At 30.8% G+C, this 21,624-nt stretch overlaps 5 protein-coding genes across 34 annotated transcripts in view; 3 read left to right on the top strand and 2 right to left on the bottom strand.

Moving 5' to 3' along the window:
* Liprin-alpha (PTPRF interacting protein alpha) overlaps window positions 1-6,428 on the top strand; it is a 28,442-nt gene extending 22,014 nt beyond the window's left edge. For 8 of the 26 annotated variants that reach the window (XM_076689303.1, XM_076689296.1, XM_076689294.1 and 5 more), the window contains 13 exons: window positions 64-306; window positions 373-555; window positions 623-715; window positions 791-951; window positions 1,269-1,316; window positions 2,757-3,012; window positions 3,078-3,223; window positions 3,311-3,541; window positions 3,628-3,891; window positions 3,972-4,128; window positions 4,203-4,319; window positions 4,391-5,508; window positions 5,760-6,428. In XM_076689303.1, the coding sequence (XP_076545418.1) occupies window positions 64-306; window positions 373-555; window positions 623-715; window positions 791-951; window positions 1,269-1,316; window positions 2,757-3,012; window positions 3,078-3,223; window positions 3,311-3,541; window positions 3,628-3,891; window positions 3,972-4,128; window positions 4,203-4,319; window positions 4,391-4,480 (1,989 nt within the window). In that variant the 3' untranslated portion in view covers window positions 4,481-5,508; window positions 5,760-6,428. Of the gene's footprint in view, window positions 1-63; window positions 307-372; window positions 556-622; window positions 716-790; window positions 952-1,268; window positions 1,317-2,756; window positions 3,013-3,077; window positions 3,224-3,310; window positions 3,542-3,627; window positions 3,892-3,971; window positions 4,129-4,202; window positions 4,320-4,390; window positions 5,522-5,759 lie in introns of those variants that run through there. The other 18 variants (XM_076689288.1, XM_076689289.1, XM_076689287.1 and 15 more) reach the window with 18 other exon arrangements.
* A 3,921-nt stretch (window positions 6,429-10,349) lies between these two features.
* O-fut2 (O-fucosyltransferase 2) lies at window positions 10,350-12,177 on the top strand. The gene is made up of 8 exons (XM_034335590.2): window positions 10,350-10,504; window positions 10,590-10,726; window positions 10,801-10,926; window positions 10,986-11,253; window positions 11,340-11,532; window positions 11,591-11,768; window positions 11,825-11,954; window positions 12,027-12,177. Exons 1-8 carry the CDS (start codon window positions 10,350-10,352, stop codon window positions 12,175-12,177), a joined length of 1,338 nt encoding a protein of 445 aa, XP_034191481.2.
* Window positions 12,178-12,241: 64 nt separating this feature from the next.
* On the bottom strand, window positions 12,242-13,251 carry Pldn (biogenesis of lysosomal organelles complex 1 subunit pallidin). Of its 2 annotated transcripts, none has more exons than XM_034335609.2 (5): window positions 13,110-13,251; window positions 12,886-12,996; window positions 12,730-12,817; window positions 12,517-12,603; window positions 12,242-12,473 (listed from the first exon to the last, which is right to left on the bottom strand). In XM_034335609.2, exons 1-5 carry the CDS (start codon window positions 13,172-13,174, stop codon window positions 12,402-12,404), a joined length of 423 nt encoding a protein of 140 aa, XP_034191500.2. In that variant the 5' UTR covers window positions 13,175-13,251; the 3' UTR covers window positions 12,242-12,401. The 2 variants fall into 2 exon arrangements, with proteins under 2 accessions (XP_034191500.2, XP_034191498.2); XM_034335607.2 differs by having other exon boundaries at window positions 12,242-12,451.
* Window positions 13,252-13,418: 167 nt separating this feature from the next.
* On the top strand, window positions 13,419-21,101 carry tamo (PUB and ZnF_RBZ domain-containing protein tamozhennic). 2 transcript variants are annotated; one of them, XM_076689307.1, is made up of 8 exons: window positions 13,419-13,546; window positions 13,603-13,671; window positions 13,890-14,030; window positions 14,104-14,303; window positions 14,379-14,558; window positions 14,634-16,036; window positions 20,652-20,703; window positions 20,836-21,101. In XM_076689307.1, exons 3-6 carry the CDS (start codon window positions 13,898-13,900, stop codon window positions 15,972-15,974), a joined length of 1,854 nt encoding a protein of 617 aa, XP_076545422.1. In that variant the 5' UTR covers window positions 13,419-13,546; window positions 13,603-13,671; window positions 13,890-13,897; the 3' UTR covers window positions 15,975-16,036; window positions 20,652-20,703; window positions 20,836-21,101. The 2 variants fall into 2 exon arrangements, with proteins under 2 accessions (XP_076545422.1, XP_076545424.1); XM_076689309.1 differs by lacking the exons at window positions 13,419-13,546; window positions 13,603-13,671 and adding an exon at window positions 13,706-13,828.
* Window positions 16,822-20,449, bottom strand: LOC117609352 (activating signal cointegrator 1). Of its 3 annotated transcripts, none has more exons than XM_034335589.2 (11): window positions 20,237-20,449; window positions 20,050-20,162; window positions 19,866-19,984; window positions 19,701-19,800; window positions 19,359-19,626; window positions 18,985-19,285; window positions 18,734-18,897; window positions 18,536-18,657; window positions 18,270-18,461; window positions 18,140-18,199; window positions 16,822-18,001 (listed from the first exon to the last, which is right to left on the bottom strand). In XM_034335589.2, the coding sequence occupies exons 1-11, from the start codon at window positions 20,302-20,304 to the stop codon at window positions 17,814-17,816; spliced, it is 1,695 nt and encodes a 564-aa protein (XP_034191480.1). In that variant the 5' UTR covers window positions 20,305-20,449; the 3' UTR covers window positions 16,822-17,813. The 3 variants fall into 3 exon arrangements, with proteins under 3 accessions (XP_034191480.1, XP_076545426.1, XP_076545425.1); XM_076689311.1 differs by having other exon boundaries at window positions 17,859-18,023; window positions 18,101-18,199; window positions 20,237-20,446; XM_076689310.1 differs by having other exon boundaries at window positions 17,860-18,001; window positions 18,101-18,199; window positions 20,237-20,446.
* Window positions 21,102-21,624: the final 523 nt, after the last annotated feature.

The following is a 21,624-nucleotide window of genomic DNA, read 5'->3' as shown; positions in this document are numbered from 1 at the left end:
AACTTTCCATACATAACCATCTGCAGTAGATAAATATACCTACAACGTTGCTTCGTTTTTCAGAATTACGTAGCTCGCACTTTAGCGGAACAAGAATGGGAAAAATTACAGCAAGCGCATGTTCTAGCCAATGTGCAACAAGCGTTTGACGTTTCCAGTGACGCAGAGGGTGACGGAGATAATGAAAGTCTTTTCAGTTGTGCGGCTGATGTAATTAGCCCTACAGGGCATACAGATGCTCAAACGTTAGCGTTGATGCTACAAGAACAATTAGATGCAATTAATAATGAAATTAGGTTGATTCAGGTAACTTAAGTATTATTAATTCGATGAGAAAACGCGACTTAACATCGACGTTTAATTTCTATGAAGGAAGAAAAACAAAGTACGGAAGCTCGTGCAGAAGAATTGGAATCACGAGTTGGCAGTCTTGAACATATGAATTTATTAGCGAGAGGTAGAAGTTTGGAACGAGCGTCGCCACCATTGAGCGGAAGATCCACACCTAAATCTCATCATAGTCCTAATAGGGATTACTTACATAAATATCATACTGTAAGTGTTTTTTGTAATTTTCAGTATTGTTGAAATATTTTTATAAAAAATAATTATCATTTCAAAGGCACCGGCATCAATGTCTCCAGCGCATCTCCATCAATATGCTGCTTCCTTAGCTAGCCCGGGTCAACTTTCTGAATCCCTTCCTGCAAGTCAGGTTAGTGATCATGGTTATAATCACGCGAGTTCCTAAACCAAGGGAAATGTTTATGCAATTTTATGCATGCCACAGTTACAGTTATCAGGTGAAGAACTGCATTCGGTGAGCGAAAGGGATAGTACCGGTGGTGCAGGAAGCGGTGGCAGCGATGCAGCCTCACCGTTAACTGCTCGATCAATCAGGCTGGAACGAGTAGTACAAGCACTTGCTCACAGTCAAGAAGAACTGAGAAGGTATGTCTTTAATTTTCAATTTATCAATACTGTCAAACTTCAAATTCCTTTGTGGATCTGATATCTGAACCACACAAGCTCTATTAAAAAATTGATAGTACTATGTTATACAATACTTTAACAACCACATCTCTAGCAACGAGGACTTTAACAACTTTAATTTATTATCCTATTTTCGTTTGGCTAAGAAACAAAGAGTTGTTCGTTAAATTATTGAAGGTGTTAAAGAAAGTTCTTGGATATATAGAGATCTGGTTACCAAAGTTCATGTAATTATTTTGTAAGTAGTTAGTATTGTGCGTTGTTTATGCTGCCAGACGCACTGGACAAGCCGGATTTCCCAGCAGTGGTTTTCCTGCTCACAGGTTAATTAAAGATTGTAGTACTGCATGTAATCCGCAACATATGCCTCTGTGCACGACATATTTGAACGGGCCATGTGGGCATGAAATGAACAATCTTGAAGTCGACTTAAGTGACACTGATGGTAACACAGATCCTTTTTATACCTTTTTCTTGGAAAAAAAGGATTTCCTGAAATGATATTAAATTATCATTAAAAAGATATACTTACAATAAATTAGTAGTATGCAAGGTATCCATATACATGCCTACAGCCCCAATTTTCGAGCACAGTGGTACGGACGAACCATCTGATAGATCTGATAGAAATCAATCCCTGGAAGAAACTGATAATAGCTTCTTCCACCCATCGTACATTCAAGCCTGCCAAGTTCACGACAGACATCGCTCTCTAAGACAGACGAGGGAATTTAAACAGCCAAGAGAATTGCATCGAGTTAACGTCGCGTTTCAATCTCCTACGCGGACAAGGTTGTTTCTTTATAAAATTGATTACAAAGATATAGATAGATTCGATCATATTATACAATCTGTAAAAAGCGATTAATCTTGTATCGAACCAAACAACTGCAATTGTTTTCACAGAGTTTATTAATAAAAAATTAGTCTTTCTATATCTTTGTCCCTAAAGAGTACTTAATATGGCAATCCCATCTCAAAAGCAGTGATTAGCTATATTTCCAGGTTTTTATGCCTTGCCTGTAATACTGAGTAGGTATTACAACATTTATCTTTTTACAAATTTTATTCTTTTAGATGTCCCTAGAAAAATATCTTATTTCATTCAATCATGTACCGTGTCATGTTTATAAAATAGATATCGTTCAATTGATATTTTCTATGGACTTCTGAAACCGCTGATATTGCTGTTTTTCTTTAATTTACAAGTTACGCGCGCTAGTAGTAATTGTCATATAGTAGAATAAAATAAAACAGTTTCAGGCTTATGCTTGCAAAGAACCTTACAGTTATTCATAGTTGAAACAATTTTGTAGCAAATGATAAACAGTTGCAATTTGAATGCTTTAACATAACGAATAGTTTTCAATTCATTGAATAAAGAGAATAAACCGTTTCGTACACATTCTTAAAAATTAAATAGCATTTGTGCTTATACCTATAAATAATCATTCATAAGCACTTGACTCATATCATTGCTAATACTTATAAAGTAATGCAATTCACTTGGCTCAGTAAGTTCCCTGATCATATTTTAACAAGCACCAAATATTAGTCAGTTTAATAAGTATGGCTGATAATAATTGATGGATGTACGCTTTAAAAAATCTTAAAATAACTTTGACACTTTGAATCAAACGCTTTGCTATGCAAGAAAATGAAGTTCCATAGAACATAGAATAAAATCAATGGCAAATAGTGCGTGGGCCAGAATGCATTGTTTAGAGTAGAGATTAGAGAAACTAGATTAGCGCTCCATGCAGCAGGCATGGGCAACATAACAACGGCGCACTCAATTCTGGGACTCCCCCTTCCCCATTGTCCTCACGCCATAGCAGCCAGGACAGTTTGCACAAGAACAACTTGCCTGGTGTCGGATTGGCGATTGGACAACTGTCTAGCTCGCATTTGCACATGCAGTCAACCATGAGTCCAGCTACAGCAGCAGCGGTGGCTGCAGCTCAAAAGAAGAAGGGGATTAAGAGCAGCCTTGGAAGATTTTTCAGCAAGAAGGAAAAGGTGAACAGCTGACATATATGAAACTATGTTGGAGAAATAAAAATAAAACACTTTGTTCTTTTTAGATAAAGGGAAAAGACACGCCAATGCCTGGAGATATACCTGGTATGGGAGGAGCAAGTACACCTGCGGATCCTGATTATGGAGATAGCGTTTCTGTGGCTGGAACTATGGGCAGCAAAAGTGATTTTGATCGTAGAAAAAAGAAAAGGTATCTTGATTGCCAGATAATATACACATCATAGAGGTGTGTTTATATTAATTAAGATAGTCAGAAGATACGGAAATTTTTGTTTAGTCCTAGTATGTTTGGAAGTATGCTAGATTCATCGAGGCACGAGCTTTTGGCGGAAGCGATGCGAGCTGGAACCCCGTTTGCTTTGTGGAACGGGCCAACTGTGGTGGCTTGGCTTGAATTATGGGTCGGTATGCCTACCTGGTACGTAGCAGCCTGCCGGGCCAATGTGAAAAGCGGTGCCATCATGAGTGCTCTTAGCGATACCGAAATCCAACGCGAAATCGGTATAAGGTACGTAAAGAAATTGACTTTAATCATGATACATTGCACAGTATCACGTACATGTTTTATAATTAATTTATTAATGTCTGTCACAGTAATCCTTTACATCGATTGAAATTACGATTAGCTATCCAAGAAATGGTGTCACTGACAAGTCCATCAGCACCAAAAACCTCTCGCACAACTTTAGCATTTGGAGATATGAACCACGAATGGATTGGTAATGTTTGGCTTCCAAGTCTTGGATTGCCTCAATACCGATCCACTTTCATGGAGTGCCTTGTCGATGCTAGAATGTTGGATCACCTTACAAAAAAAGACCTTCGTGGTCAACTTAGAATGGTTGATAGTTTCCACAGGTAAAACTCGTTGAAGAAAGATTCAAGGGTTGAATGATTAATTTCCGTTTGGTTGAACTGAATTTCATGTCTTTCTATAGAACAAGTTTGCAGTATGGCATTTCGTGTTTGAAGCGATTAAATTATGATAGGCAACAATTAGAAGAAAGAAGACGAATGGCGGAAGGTGCCAACGTCGATGTTCTTGTATGGAGTAACGATCGCGTTATAAGATGGGTGCAATCTATCGGCCTGAAAGTAATTCTACCGCTCAAATTGTTTTTACATTTTATTGAAAAACTATGACACAGTATGTAATTTTGTGCATTTAGGAATACGGGAACAACCTCTTGGAATCTGGGGTACACGGAGCTCTTGTAGCCCTCGATGAAAGTTTCGATGCAAATAGTTTTGCTTTAGCTTTGCAAATTCCGACCCAAAACACACAAGTATGTACCGATTTTGATTAATCGGTGATTGTTAGTTATTAATTTGCTAATTATGTTTTGTACTTCAACAGGCTCGACAACTGTTAGAAATGGAATTTGCTAATTTATTAACAGTAGGAACAGAGAGGCGACTCGATGAATCGAATAGTATGAAATCCTGATCCAACTCGTCTAGTAGGCTGCCTCATCTTCAACCACACCATGTCTAGTCTGAAACCCCAGATATTACTACTCTCTGTACGCAAGTGTGTTGTAAGAGCTTTAAGTATCATTCTAAGGGTAACTTTATACTGTTAAGAGTGTAACATGCGGTAGTATGAAAGAGTGATTGAACATAAAACTGTTAAAAAAGGATGATTATATCGTATGTTCAATAAGAAAATTTAAAGCGTTTTATCGATTTTTGCGTCACGCGTTTCATAAATCGCATGTTACTTATTTCACTGAGAACAAAAAAAAAAAAAGAAAATAATAATAATTCTTGATGAATTGCTCTCATATAGATACTGAAATGTAGTGAGCGGTCGGGAAAATCATGAGATATATATATATTTTTCCTCGAAAGCCAAAAGAAATATCAGTTATAGGTAATTACGACAATAATTCTGTCTAATTTATCTTGATTTTTTTAAGGGTAGCGATTTGTAGTTTCGAACTAATAATATCATGGTAGTTTGTAAAAAAAAAATTTTTCAACGCGTGATCGCATATTTCTTATACTATATTATGTACTTATACTCTGTAACAAATAGTTAAAGCAGCATCTATTTTGATACCACTTACCGCACAAAATAAAAATCCCCAAATTATATTAGTGCCATTGCTCTCGAGGAAACTATTTATGTACAAGGAAAAGACTGCGTTCTATATTTCTGGATCTATAAGATGGTGACCTAATAAGCCATACATATACATATACATATTATATATATATATATACATATTACTTTGTACAGAAGGAGTACCGGGATACTTGTTCTCCTCTGTTATTTCGATGAATTTTAAATGTTTGTAGATCACATATAAACACGTAATATATTCAAAAATTACACTGAAGCAAGCAACTATCATAACTAAGAAACTATGAAACAGGAAAGCAGTTGCATGGGACGTGTTTAAAAAGCTCGCTTTTTATTTACCGTGGACTAAGAACAGACATTTTATACCAAAATAATCGCGCAATGTATAAGTACGTGTATGAAGTTAGTAGATGTTATAAAATTAAGAAACTTTGTAATTTTAATTAACTGAACTATCGATCAGTCATAATTATATACGTATAATTATATCTTTATTATGTATCATTGATTTTCTCATTGTTACAAGGTAATTGTTTTTTTTTTTTTCATTCTGCTCTCTAGCATTTTGTTCAAAGAAATTTTTTGTTGATAGTTCATTTATAAGTATCTCTTAGTGTCTAATTTTATTTAAAACTTGCAGAAATTTATTATCGTTGGACTCGATCGGTGGTGACAAAAAAACTGTTATAAATGTAAAGAAATGTCACGGGATAAGAAAGAAAAAAAATGGCCATAACGAGAACAGCAAAAGAAAAAACAAATACACTGATAATGGCCATAAATATTTGCTAAAACAATAGTGATGATGTTGCTGAAGACAATGATTGCGATGATAATTATAATTATCCATTACAAATGTTATCAAACTGAAGGTGTGGCGAAAGACTGAGACTTATGACAGTGACTGTATTGACAAAAACTGGTCATGATAGAGACGATCACAATAATGATGATAAGTTATAATGGGATGTTGTTAACGTTGTTGATACTTGATGAATCATTGTTGTTGATGTTTGTTTCCCTGTGAAGTACCCCCTGCAAGCTGTTCATTCGTTGTAACTCCGCGGCTCTGCAATGACCTTCCGAATGGGCGCAAACGTACCAAATAGTTTCTACCAAAGACGTCGCAATACAGCACGATGATTTAACAGTCATACATGTGTAATTTAACGTTGGCACTCGAGATATATATGCAGTAGAAAGATCAAAATATCATCCTACATGTAAAGATCATAATGTACAGTTTCATCCTTCGGCGTATAATACTTTCTTTTCTTTTTTTTTTTTTTTTTTTTTCTCTTTATTATTTAGCAAGTACCACCGATCAGTTGAAATATTTCTAGGTAATCAGAAAGACTCGCTAAGCCAAAGCAACGTTACGCTACCTCAATACTGAGATACGGTGGTACCGGTTACTTTATCTTTTGCATAAATACATTGTTAACTTGTTCCATGATTTGTAATTTATAATTAATTCTTCATGGCGCATTAAATCGGAATTTCTGATTGACATTGGGTTGAAAAACAAATCATCCAAAATGTGTAAGATTGACTTGCAATTGTTAAAGAACGGATCATTGAATAATAGAGAAACAGTAATGTGAAACTACACACAGATTTAGTTTTTTAACGATAACGAAAAACAATTTTCTAAATATATTGTGAAGAAACTTCGGTTTGAAGTATTTTCAGAATATAACGTTACAATATGTACCCTTTTCGCCCTAATATAAAGCTACACGAACGATTGTACAGAACCAATTTGTACAAATGAATAGATATACAAAGTCAAGGCAATTTGTGAAACAGAATGGCCGTCTCTCCCTTTCGGAAGTGTCTGCAGTATATGTAAATGACTGAACTTATTTTTAATGTATGCTAGTTAATAGTGTCTATGGACATTCCAAGGAAAAGGAAAGAAAGCAAACCTTCCAAAAAACGCAGACACATTCATAATGGCATATATGTAAATCATGACTCGGTATGTAGCAGCTTTGCCGCCTTCTATGTATTTAACTATAAATATATACATAGATATAAAAGAAATAAAGTTTCGCCTGAATCCAGCCTCCGACTGCTCGGTATCGAATAGAGCTTTAATAAGCAAGGCTAATAACTATTATATTCGTAATATTTTTACCAAAAAGTAAGGAATTATTGCTTAAACTTAGATTTCGTCTTGCCTTCGATTTCCTTTAAACATTCTCCACCTTTGTGTTTGGAAAATTGTATTCCAATCTTCTTTTGTCTATATATGCTGATAGAACGACTAAAATTGTTCAATATATTAAATATTGTCTTCAGCAATGCTTGAAGAATTTTATTTAAATGAATATAATAGTTTCATATAAATATAGCATTGTAACAGTATCGAAAAGAAAGACATATAAAGCGTTTATGTTTCTTTATTATCAGTTTAAACATATCATACAATTGTAAAAAGTGTTTATAGTAGATAGAATTACATAAAAACATAATTGTTTCTGTGTACAATTTTCATTTTTGTTTTATCGTTTGCCTTGGAAAAAAATACATGTTAAGATATATATGATAAAAGCATACACGTAATCATGTGTAATATTGTGATGTAACAATACGTGGTATGTGTTACTTTATAATGTATTTTTTTTCTTTGTAAACTTTTTCTTTTTATGCTCAATTCGACCGAACTGACGGAAGAACAAGTTCGACATTATTCTGGATTTTTGTACGACATATGTTTGTGAGTGTTAATGCTAATACTGTACATATGTATGCGCCAGCGCACGTGTGTGTGAGAGTGTGTATCTGTATATATCATTCTCTATGTATATATGAATTATTTATTAACAATTCTGTAATTTACAAACATTTCATTACACGCCCAATGCAGTTAAGTATCCTGCAAGCGTCATATACTTTGGATGAAAATTGAAATAACTATCAGACATTGAATTACTTTACTTCTGAATAAAGTTTGCAATGAATTCTCTTACAATTTGTTTAAATTTAAGTTGCAATAGTAATTTGGAAATATGAAGGCTACAATTATCAATTTAGAGTAGTCATTGCATTGTATAATATGAAACTTTGATGGCTATGTAAAAACTATATAGGATAAATTTATTCAGAAGCAAAGAAAATTATTCGAAATTATAAAATAAAAATGACGTACGAGTCATTGGGCACACTTTACATGAAATAAAAACAGAAATTTAATTCAATTTAAGTGGCATTTTTTGTCAGGATCGTCACCTACAGAATAAAATGTAATATGTAATTTAATTAAAGAAATTTTATGTAGCAGGAAATGATATTAAATAAATTATTTTGTATGCGATGATTCTATACAACAAATGTCTAAATTATCAATATTTGTACTTCTTTTTGTTCATATCTGACAACTTTATCTAGAGTGTCAGTTAACTGTGCCAGCATAAAAACTGCGATTGTGCTATTAAGTAAACAATTGTCAACTCTTTAAATGTGAAGTAGTATAAAAATATGTATGCACTCACATATGTATATTTTTATATATATGTGTGTTCGTGTGTCTGTAATATATATGTATATCTAGTATGTATATATTACAATACACAGTGCACAAAAAAAACAAATTTTAAAAAACTTCATACACTATCCAGTACAGAAATTACAAGGATATTTAGTTCAATTTTATATTGTTTTTAAAGATGAATTTTTAATGCAATTTGTACTTATTCGTTTAACATAAGATTTTCACATCTACTTAAATTATGTTTCTTGTATTCAAGATAGTTTTGTACTTGGAAAATGTAAAAAGTGTTATTTCTAGCATCTACAAGTCGATTCATATAATTATTTATTCATTTAATATTTGTAATTTTTTAGTGAATAAAATAGAACACCAATGTAAATCTTATTTTAAGTTTCATTTCATTTTTGGTAATAATAAGTTTTAAATTCAATTATGTTTAGATATAAATATAGACAAATATGTATATGTACACATAACAAATGTGTATATATACATATGTATATAAATATTATACAAACACTATATAGTACACTGAAATGAGTGCACTGTGCTGTTTGTACTCATTTTGTTTGAAAGCTATTAATATCATGTACTACTTCACGTTTTTTGTATTAAGTGTAAAATATTGTCTTATGTTGACATAAAACATCGTTTTAGCTGTGATGTTAACAATAGAGAATTCGTATAGAGATGCAAAGCAAGAGGGAAATTAGTATAATATAAATGAATTTTGTGTTATATTTATTATATAATGACAATTCAGTATTATAGTATGTACCACTGTTTGCTGAAGAAGAATTCTACTACCAGTTAACGTCATTGCTAATAAAATGTGAGAAGAAACTATCAAACAGTATATATTTAAAAATTACAACGAGGCACAAAATTTTTAGAGACCCTGAAACCTTAAAGAAACCAAGAATTGGATCTAAGATTTCATCAAGTATACGTGTGAAAAATTAAATTCATAAAAAAGATAATGACAAAGCAGTTATCAAATAAATAACTATAATGATAACATTATTATTGCTACCATTACTGCTGCTAGTACTACAATTATGACTATTACTATTACTACACTACTGTTAGTGATACCACTATCATAAATATTATTACAACTACAGCTACTATCATTACCACTATAAATTGTCCTTGTAATTTTTATATGCCAAGTGTATACTTTAATAGGATAAATTGAAGGATATGAGAAACGAGTCACAGTAAATGTAACATAACAGCCCTACTTGATATAAGGAGGGTACAAACTATGTTAACTGAACTATAAATTATAAATATTGTATAAGACGATAAATAATAATTATTATTATCATTATTATAACTATTATTAATTGAATTAGCTAATTGTAATCTACCCATCAACCATTTTCAAATAAGGGAAATCTGAGTCTGTAATTCGTGTATAACAAAAATCAATCTGTACAATGTTGCTGTTATTATTGTTGTTTTTTACTATCCTTAATCTTACTATTTAAGGAACAGATTTTGTCATCAATGAATGGAAATACTTAAATTTCTGGGAAGAAAACAATTATTCATAAATGGAAAGACCTTGAATAATCTCAGAAGCATAAATTTATTTGTCATACATATATTTTTCCAACAGATTTATATAAGTGTAAAATGTTATACAAAACAGTTTCTACATTATTTAATATCATCATCTGAAATCTGAGATATTCCCTCTCTGGAACAGGTGTGATATATAACCTAAAAATGTTAAATTTCATGTCCTTCAAGGAGTTATATCTTATATTATGTTTTATTAATTTCACATTAAGTACCCTTGAAAATGGATTTTGTGATAAAGCTAACGAATATGGAGAGACTGATAATAAATGTAACATTCAATCACACTATTCAAAAAATCGGTTCGAAATTATTTTAAACTTTTTTTCTTAATGCATAAAATTAAAGATATTTTTATAAATAATAACATATAATATTGTTTTTTAGTTACATCCTTTATGACGTTAATCCCCCAGAAGGATTCAATCTAAGAAGAGATGTTTATATTCGCATTGCAGTTTTCATAAAAAATTTACTTAGGCAAGAGAAAGAATTTAAGTGGCAATTAGTTTTACCACCATGGGGTGAGATTGTAATTTATTAGTAGTTTTTTAATGTATATTATTATTTATTATAGATAATATTCTTTTGTTTATAGGTAATTTATATCATTGGCGAAGTAAACATATAGGAATTCAAACACAATTGCCCTGGAGCTTATTTTTTGATATTGCTAGTTTACAAAGATACATACCAGTTATTGAAATGTACCAATTTTTACAAGGTATAAGATTTTATCCATTCATTTTTACTGATAAAATTAATAGAAGTTTATATTTTTAGAGTATCCCTCAGAAAATAAGATAACACATCTTGATGTTACATATATTCTACAAAATGATGAAGATATGTTCAAAACAGGAAAATTTGAAGACAAAAATGAAATAGTAGAATGTACTGATGAATCTTTATGGTATCATAAATTAATATCCAATGAATATAATGGATATTTTTGGGGCTATAATAATATAACTTCCAAAGCTGTTGAATGTATTAAGTTTCATGGTATGGTATCAAATCTTAAGCAAAATATTAAGCCTAATATTTATAGGTGAGAAGGTACATTATGTTTCTGATGTTATTTATTATTTTATGTACAATGTTTTATATAATTCATTAATATAATTATTCTTACAGGTCTGTAATGTTTGATCACATGGAAATTGCATTGCATGATTTCTATGGTACAAAGGAATATTGGAGAGCTAGAAGAAGTATGAGATATAATTCTGAGTTATATAATATTGCAAATGAATATAGAAAAACTTTCTTTAATTCAACAAATGAATATGATAACACAGAACTACCAAGTGACTGGACTAAGGAAAAGGTATTTAGTTAGAAGTGTTGGAAAATAAAAATCTTCAGATGGAATTTTTTAATTCTAGAGTAGAAGAAATGCAATTGGAGGACCATATTTATCAGTTCATTTGAGAAGACGCGACTTTCTAGTTGGTCGTTCTTCAACGGTACCAACAATAAAATCTGCTGCTATGCAATTGAAAACAAAGATAAACAAACTAGGATTAAACCATCTGTTTGTTGCTACAGATGCTACACAACAAGGTAAATTTTTATGTAGAAAATTTCAGTAAATGTACTCATTGAATTAATCTTTGCAGAATTTAAAGAACTTGAAGGATATTTATCTGATTACACGGTTTTAAAATTTATTCCATCGGATTATGTACTAAATAAATTTAAGGATGGTGGAGTTGCAATTATTGATCAAATAATATGTTCTTATGCTAGGTAACAATTAATAACAATATCTTACTTTTTTATTATAGATAAAATCAATGTACTATTTACACCTTTTTGTAGATACTTTATAGGAACATATGAATCAACATTTACATTTAGGATACAAGAAGATAGGGAGATAATTGGTTTTCCTACTGAAACAACATTTAATCATTTATGTAAAGAGGGTAAAGAATGTAACTCTAATGGACACTGGGAAATTGTTTGGTAACAGTTAGTTTGATAACATACAATACATAAGATGCTATGTTCAGTTGACTGAGTTTAGATGTAAATTTTACTGTAAGTGAACATATAAATTACATTGTCTCTCTGTACAGCTAAATATCATTGATGATATTGATCGTTCTGATTACACGATGTTTTTCTTAGCTTATCGTAGGCTTACCAATTAATTCTTGTTCACGACGAACTTCTTGTTCTCGTTGGTGTTCTCTACTCAAGGCCTCTTTCTGTTTTATTTGTTGCAACCTCAATGCTCGTTTCTGTAAGAAAAATAACACCATACTAAAAATGTATATGAATTATATTATAAATTATAAATACTTACTTTCAATTTACATGTCCTCTCATGAACAGAAGCCATTTCTTTTTTCATTAAAGTTAACTTCCCTTGATAAAGTTTAATAGTTTGAAACTGCAATATATATTTGCTTGCATTTCTATACTTTGCTTTACATTATCAATTTATACTAAAAGTTTATTATAGAAAATTTATCATCTAATGATAGAGAACATTCTTTACTGGAGCAAGTTTTCTTACCATTTCATTCAATTTAACATCATCAAAAGTTTCTTGAAGTTTTTTATTCTCAATTTGCATTTGACTGAGTAAAGTTTCTTGTTTATTCCTAAACAAAAATAATATAAAAAGAAATGAGAAATATAAGCAACACTAATACTTTTTATTTCTTCTTACGTGACTTCAGTAAGTTCTTTCTGAACTTGTTCCAACGGCAATTGATAAATATTTAATAGACCTTGAGCTAACTTCTTAGCAGCTTCTGAAAAGTCCACTTTAATTTCATCGCTATAAAACACAAAAATATTTATTATTATTTTTAGGAAAAGGGTTGTTAAATGCAAAACATACAGCTGCCACTGAGTGATATTGTAAACATCTAAACAAACAGGAAAGCTTACCTCTCATGCTGTTCAATTTGTGGCTGAATTTTTATCACTTCTGCCTCCTCTATATCTGTCATCATCTTGTGATTCTAACGTTTTTTAACTGTATTAAACCTAAAATAACCTGACAAGAGTTTGATGTAAACAATGACATGAATTATACACAAGTTTGACGTTTGTTAAAAGTTGAGGACAGTCGCTCGACATGGATATCGACCATGCTTTTATTATATTATACACATTTTAAAAAATTCATTTCCATCGCCACTTGGATCTCTAGTATGTGTTTATCTCATGGTCATGATATAACACGAACATAACCAAGAAAACGGTTGTGAAGAAAAATATTTATTGTTTATGGAGTGATGTAACATGTTTTTAAAACAGAATAAAAAAGTCGATGGACGTTTTTACTTGAGATGGGGCATCTTCCAAATAGAGGATATATTATGGTAGCTCCCAGAGTAAACACTGTAGCAGTGCTTCTAAATATAGGATTTATTTTTAGGTTGGAGCTAGCCATAGTTTGAATCAAGAATTTAATCTAAAACTGCATTTCTAAAAGGTTTTGTAATAGGTGTGAAAGATCTCTATTCTCCAATATCTCTTACCCTGTTTTTATTTTACATTGATATTATTCTTATATTATTTCTTCTCAATTAGATCTTTAATATCATACATTATTTATGTTAACATTTGTTTCTTTATTTATGTAAAAGAATTTAAATGTTAGTGTAAGTAAATGACAGTATATACAATACAAAAAGAATAGTGTTGTAAAACATGTTTTTGCAGTGACAAAAATGGCGAATGACTTAATAATGAAAGATAAAGATAGATTACAAGAAATTAGTACAAAATTAGAACAAAGTCATTTGGTTTATTTACAAACAGATGACAGTCCTTTAAAACTACAACAACGTCACAAACTTGAAGGTAAATTAAGTAATGTCCAGCAAGGAAATTAAACTTTCAATTATTTTAATAAATTCAATTATACATGTTCCAGGTTTTATCAAAGAATACCTTTGCCTTGTTCCAAATGAAAATAAATATGTATTTCAAGAAACTGCAGATATATTGCATAGATCAGCAGCTACATTGCAGGATTTTAGTGGATATAGAGCTGCAACTGCATGGAGTGCTATTTCTTTATATGCAGCTAATCTTTTGGCTCAACCTTGGAGAAAAGAATATAGAATTTTAAGGGTTAATATACTTAAAATTATTCATATGTAATTCTGTAATACTGTAGAATACTAAATTGTTTTATTCTTTCTGTAGACTTATAGTGGATATTATAAACACGAGGTAGAAGCAAATTTAATAGGAGCAGAGTTAATGTTTGAACAGATGGGATACAAGCATACAGGGTTAGGAGTACTCACATTAGAAGGTCCTATTGATCCTGATAAAGTATCTAGTGTGAGCAGAGATGCAATTGTTGCTTTTGTTGAATGTCAGGTAATATTAGGTAACATGATCTTTATATAAATCTTTATAAAACATATTCGAATGAAAAAATTATTTTCAATACAGATTTTAAAGCAAATATGGGAGAATGTTTCACAGAATTGTACCATCTCGTGGTTAGAAGTTTTAGAATTTCGAGAAAATCATGTTGGTACACCGGAGCAGGCGATTAGGGCGTTAAATTATCGTTTCCTCGAAAAGATGCATCAAAATCGACCAAAGGCAGAAAATTATAGGGACTATCATTACCCACAAGCCACATGCATAGATGCAGCGTCACCGTCGGTTCCCTATCACATAATGCCTCCCAATTATAATATGCCAATGCCTGCATGTCAGTCAGATTATCGGTACATAGAAGACACAAATACGATACCTGGAAATTACAGATACTTTCAGCCGATGGATCACGGTTTTGTCAATCGATGTAGTGCCTATGGGTGTTTACCGCAGGGTAACAAATATTTAAGCGGAGTTAATCCTTATTATACTACAATGCCTGCATACACAAGGGTGCCGACATGTAGATTAATCGAGCTTGATATGCCTGTATCGGTTGCTAATTATGATAAGTTACATAATCGTAAATCTTCTCACCGAATATCAGATTTAGATGATGTAGTTTTTTACAAAAGACAGTCAAGTGACGGAGATCATTATGACTATGGAAGAATAGACAAGAAGTTCACTAAATCGGCCAGTGAGAAAAACAGTTACGATTCCTGGGATTTTGTATATAGAAATTTGGAAAGTTTAGGATATTCCAAGGATCTTGGTGATCGAGAAGATGTTTTACACAAACGAGAGTATGATTTACGAGTAAATAAACAAAAACCACATAAACAGAATGACAGTGATGAGAAACATAGTACGCATCGGTTTGAAAAGAATAAAAGCGGTAGAATTGATGTGAATGAGGTAGATTCACCTGTAACAAATGGCCGGCATCATCACGATACTTTACCTTTTAAAAAGAAGTCTTCTTCTTTTGACTTAATGGACTCGAACAGATATCACGATACGTTCTCCGAAAATCATTTATCTTCTCATAATAAAGAGAAAAAACATGGCAGTCAGACGCTTCCGCTTCAACGTTCGCATAGGTCATCGGATCAAATTGTAAAAATTGCAGATACGTTGAAAAATATGGAACTTCCTCGCCCGGATAAAGAACGTGAAACGAAAGGTGCATCTGTGGGATGGAATTGTGCTACTTGCACTTATCTTAATTCTCAGTCGAAAGAGATTTGTGAAATGTGTGGAAAATCTAGGCACAAAGGAAACGAGGATAAGCCATTAGCGAGTGGTGGAAAGGAATGTCCAAAATGTACGTTGGTAAATGAAAAGAATGTCTCGATCTGTGATGCCTGTGGTACCAGCTTAAAAGATTCACCTACCTACATTTAGATAAACTAATTGAGAAAAATTATATACATCGTTTTTCATTGTATCCAAATTGAATAGAAATGGTAAGCACGTTGCCTGGATACTATTCTAATATTAATATTTAAAGTATTTGAAAAAAAAAAGTGTTATTGTGTACCTACATTAGCTTGCAACAGCCAATATAAATGGTAACACAATTTTTTTTTCAATCACTTTATTTAGAAAAAGGATTTTTAAAGTATTACTATATTAATCGAATTTAAAATTTTTCAAAATACACATATAATGGAAATGTACAATTATTTATTTAAAACTGTTCAAGTAGATTTGTGATATGGATATATTAGTATTATATGGTGGCCTATTACTTGTTTGAACAAGATAATAATAAACATATGCGGATAACAGCTGTGTCTCGATTCTAATTAAAATTGGAAAAATGATTGAGGTTGAAGGGATATTGAAACTGTTGCTGAATTCTCATTGTTGATAAATGTTTAACTGCATATTTAATTTGAAAATATACAGTTAGAAAATATCTGCACATGTTTATCTAAAAGTTGAGCAACTAAAGAATCATCATCGATACTTGATAGCCTAAATAATTTGTAATACTAAAAATAATATACAAATTATTTATTATACAGCATATATACTGGTGTCCATAAAAGGAATAAAAAAAGAAAACATAGAAAAATAATTGTATGTTACATATACTGAAGTGTTGTTTAGACAAAAAAGAGATATAAATTGGTATTGTTATAATATGCATACACGTATAAATACAGATATATGTTAAATATATTAAAGTTATTTTTTTTTTTTTAAAGTCAAATTATAAATTATTGTTTTTTGTTTATTGATTTTTATTAACGTTGATATACAAAAATTAATTGTTTTAATTGTCAAGAAATTATACGTTGTTGCATTATCTAAATTGAAAAGGAAGAAAAATATTAACAACCCTTTTCATGTTTTGAGTACTAGTCTATGGAATGTTGGCCATGAAGTTAATCATTTTTATAAAGATGGCTCAATTAAAATTTGATGAATGTTAAATGAGTGCAAAGAAAAACTAATACAATTCACTTGTATTTATTGTTTTAATCATTTTTTGTTGACCAGACAATATGACTGTAGAATTGGTACTTGCATACCTATAGAAAACAAATGTAAATTACACAGTACTAGGTAGATTGCACAGTATTTTAATCAATAAAGATCTGATCCGAGTCTTTATGTTCTGTTAATATGTCTTGAATATTCAGTTTAAATATTACAACAGATGGTCATTAATCGTACATTGAAGTCTATATAAAATACATAGTTTGGTATTTATTTATACATTCCTAATACATCAATTCATCAATTAATATCCATACATATACCATTTTCAAATCTGATTTCAATCTTAAACAATTTAAACATATTATGATGTCTTCATTACCGATATATTTACGATAAATGAATATCCCTTTATTGCATGTAATAGATTATAGCTTTATTTAGCTTTGAATTAATTTATAAGTGAAAGTTTGGTTTTGATATTTTTACTCCTTTAAAATCGTTAAAAAAGGACAAATATATACGTACTTGGAATTTTGAGTATACTGTAAATAATATCATAGGTGTTATAGGATTTTAAACATTTATTTGTAATTTGCTCATTACAATTTTTAATCGTAGACATTTATGAAAAACCGTAGGTTCGTGAAAGAAATTCTTTATTTTGACTTTTAAAACACTAATGTTAATCTCAAAATTACTAAGAACAATAAACTTTATAACGATATATTTGGATTGAAAATGTACTCTTTGTACTTGAAGTGTACAGACTGTTTTGATGTAAAAATGACTTTATCAAAATCTACTTTTACTATTTATAAAAGTCTGATATTTTAAAATGAAATAAAAGAAAACTGCTAATATTTTTTCATTAATCGCACGTAAAATGGTAAAGAGAATAGTGTGAAATGAATAGGCATCTTCTAAGGCAAGAATGGGTGTATCTTGCTGTGTCCTGATACTCATCCTTGTTCTAAGGGCTACTGTAATATAGAGTATATTATACTTATATTGTAATATATCCTATTATGTACAAATTAATAAATAATATTTAATATACGCTATAAAAAAATATGTATTACTTCACATGTATTTAAGTATATTTTATTGATTATTTATACTTTTTGTATGTTTTTCTAACAACTTAAGAGCAGCATGATGAATTTTCTCGTCCAATTTATCTATACAAAATTAAAAAAAAGAAATCAGTAAAATTACTTACTTTTGAAACTACAAATTTATAATACTTACAAATTTTATGCTTTCCTTGTATCGGAAATTTAATTGGTAGTACGCAAGGATTTTCACAAATAAAAACATAGGGACTATCATTCTCTCCCTCAGGATAAGATTTTCTGTATTCTTCTTGAGGTAAAACATCAACAACTGTTACACAACCCAGTAAACTGCTGGTTGGGTAACTCTCAGGAAAGATGATTCTTTCTGAAAAAATATTAGTACGATTAGTAAAAAATAAAATATGTATGTCTGTAATGACATATTTAATTTATACTAACCATCTTTTAAAACACGATAACATTGTTCTATGTTTGAAATGTCTTCCATAGTTGATTGTTTAGATGTTGAAGCAATCCATAATCTTCCCCTATGGGATGTGTACCATGTTCGACCTTCATGACTATAATAATAACATAGAATTAAGAAATATATTATCTACTGATATAATCTAAAAATTTTATTGAATTAAATCTTACGTTTTTATTCCAGCTACTAACAAGGATGCGTATGGCTGATGCATGCTCAAACACAAACCAGAATCCGACATTTCCAGAAATTCTTTATCCTGAACAATATCTCTAATCCTAGAAGGAATGTTTCTTTTTGGTGCTCGTGGTTCAGGTTCATCCAACTCAATGTACTGTAAATAGTAATACATAATATTTAATTACATTTCTGTTAATCAATTGTACCAATATGTTTAAGGTATTATTAACAGTATCTTTACCATTGGACAATCGAACTCTATATTTGGACAGATATTAGAACTATTAACATCACCGAATGAATCAGAAATAGCTTGAATTTGTTCTTCATCAAATTCATTGTAATTATCAACTGCATCTTCTTCAACTACTTCTCTGGCCATGAAATCAAATGCTACCTTCTTATTTAAACGTGACGTATGCCTTTTTGCATGCATTTCTTCTTCCGACTTTTTTAATTTTTCACGTTGCTTGGAATCCAACCAAATATTATTTGATTGATAATAGTCACATTCATCATCAATTACTTTTGTACATTGTAATCTGTAAATTAATTAACTTCAACTGATTGATAATAATTTTGTTTTAAAGTAAAGTAGAACTATTCTATACATACCCACTTTGATCATATTCAAGAAGTTTGTCCCTTTGTTTTATTGATTCTTCTAAACTCTTATTAGGCTTTTTACTCATTAATTTGTTATATAAATTATCACCCTGTTTGGTGTTGCTAGAAAGAATGCTCTGATCCTTTGGAGAACATACAAGTTCTCCACAAAAGAAACATGAACCAGCTCCTTCTTGTGTGCAAACTATTCTACCACAGTTCTGACAATTATTAATCAATGCATGCCTTCTTGCTTCACAATCACATTTATGTCTGCCTAAAAAAATATATCTATATTACTTTTACAATATTATAATAACATTTTGTGTTGTTTTTATACACACAAAATACCTTTTAATAGAATTACTCTATCATTCCCTTCTTGTGTATATAAATTAACAAATTTAGTTTTTTGTTTCTCTGCCTTTTCCACTTTAACAATTTCTTGTGCCTAAACAATATTTAGTAATGATATATTATTTTAGGGCATAGGCATAAAATAAAATGCTAATATACCTGTTTACTTTCTTGCTCTTCTTCAGTTTTTGATTTTCCCCTCTTCTTTTTATTTTGTTTCTTTTTTCTATCATCTGTGTCGCTTACTTTTTTATATCCAGTTTGACCCTTATTCGATGCTAAAAAAAAGCGTGTTAAATACCCTGATAAGGTATGGAAAGATGAATTTACTATTCCTATATACCATGCCGTTTCTTCACCTCTGCAATAAACTGTCTATGCTTTGGATTGCTATAATCTAAAAGGGATTTCAAATACTCATCCAGGTCTCTTTCATTCTGCATTTCTATGATTAATCTAAAAAACAAATACACTTTAATTTACTTGCTTGGTTGTATAGAAATACATAAATTGTTTTTACAGGTTCTTACTTTGTTAACTCATTCGTCACTGGAAAATCTAGGATATCAGATAAATTCTTATTTAACCAATTCTCCATCTTTGTGAAATTAACAAATATCAAGCTCTAAATTCAAAATTATTAGAATAACGTTATGGGTTATATGTGAACTACTCAGTTACACACTCATATGTTCAGCTTCCATTAGTCTATAATGGTTGCCATTTTGTCTTATTTGAATTCCTTCATAGCTGAACAATAGTGGCATCTACAGGACAAATCTGAACCCAATTTTAAGTTCAAAATTAATTGCATAAAAGATTATTTTACTTTATTCAAGTATATAAATAAATTCCAATTTAAAATTTCTGGTAATGTATAACATTTATGTCTAAAAATTATTTGTGATTTGAGTATAAGGTAACGGTATCATATTGTTATTGCAGAATTATACAGTATAGGAGAGAGAGAGTTTCACATGCTTGATCACATGAAGTGGTAAGTGTATTTATATATATATATATATATATGTGGTATGATAAGAAACTAGGTTAATTTTTATTGTTTAAGTATTGCATCAATGTTAGATTAAACTGTAATCGATGCCGTGTTAAAGCTGCATTTTTTTAGGAGACCCAGCTGCGGAACTTAAAAAATTTGCGTAGGTTAACGCGAGGCCTTCGGGACGTTTAACAAACGGATCTTCCTGCAGTTAAATTTGCATAGCTAGTCATTCGTACGTGTCGAGAGAGTCACGTATCCATGCACACACCAACCGGGTCTCAATTTCAGCCGGTGTTACATAACAATTACTGCACCACGACCAATATTATTGTTGCGTTTCACGGATCCATTAGAATTTACCCACGTGTTCGGCATTATTTATGAGCGTATAATGTACGAGTATGGAATTATGTTGAAAGCTAAATAAGAGCATATAATGTTTCTAGAATTATAATTTCATTTATTTTTAGATAAAAGGATTGGAATTTAGTATGATGCTCAACCTTAGAATAACATTTCAAATTTAAAGCAGATTTCTACAATTTTGTAATGCAAGAATATTGCAGTCAGGTACAAGAGTGCATACAGCTTTTTATATTTCTATTGTTTTTTTTTTTTTTCTTTTGAAGACATTGCAAAGAGTTATTGTTTTTCCAGGAAAAATCGCAAAAACTGGTAAGGGAAGCGTTTAATTGCACTCCTGCAAGAAATAATCTCTTACTCTTTCGAACATCCGTTATCGAAGAAGGAAGCATTAAAGAAAATCCATTCCACGCCTTTAGAAATTTCATTCCATGCTACGTAGTAATCGAATACAGCATTTAAAAAGTCTTTCGCGGATTACAGTCCGATTAATATCGTACCGCATAAGTAATGAGAGCATTTTGTAATTTTAATTTTTCTCCTCTAATTGTT

This window comes from Osmia lignaria, chromosome 7 (genome assembly GCF_051020975.1).
Source record: "Osmia lignaria lignaria isolate PbOS001 chromosome 7, iyOsmLign1, whole genome shotgun sequence".
Lineage (NCBI taxonomy): Eukaryota > Metazoa > Arthropoda > Insecta > Hymenoptera > Megachilidae > Osmia > Osmia lignaria.
This window is presented reverse-complemented; position numbering and strand designations above follow the sequence as displayed.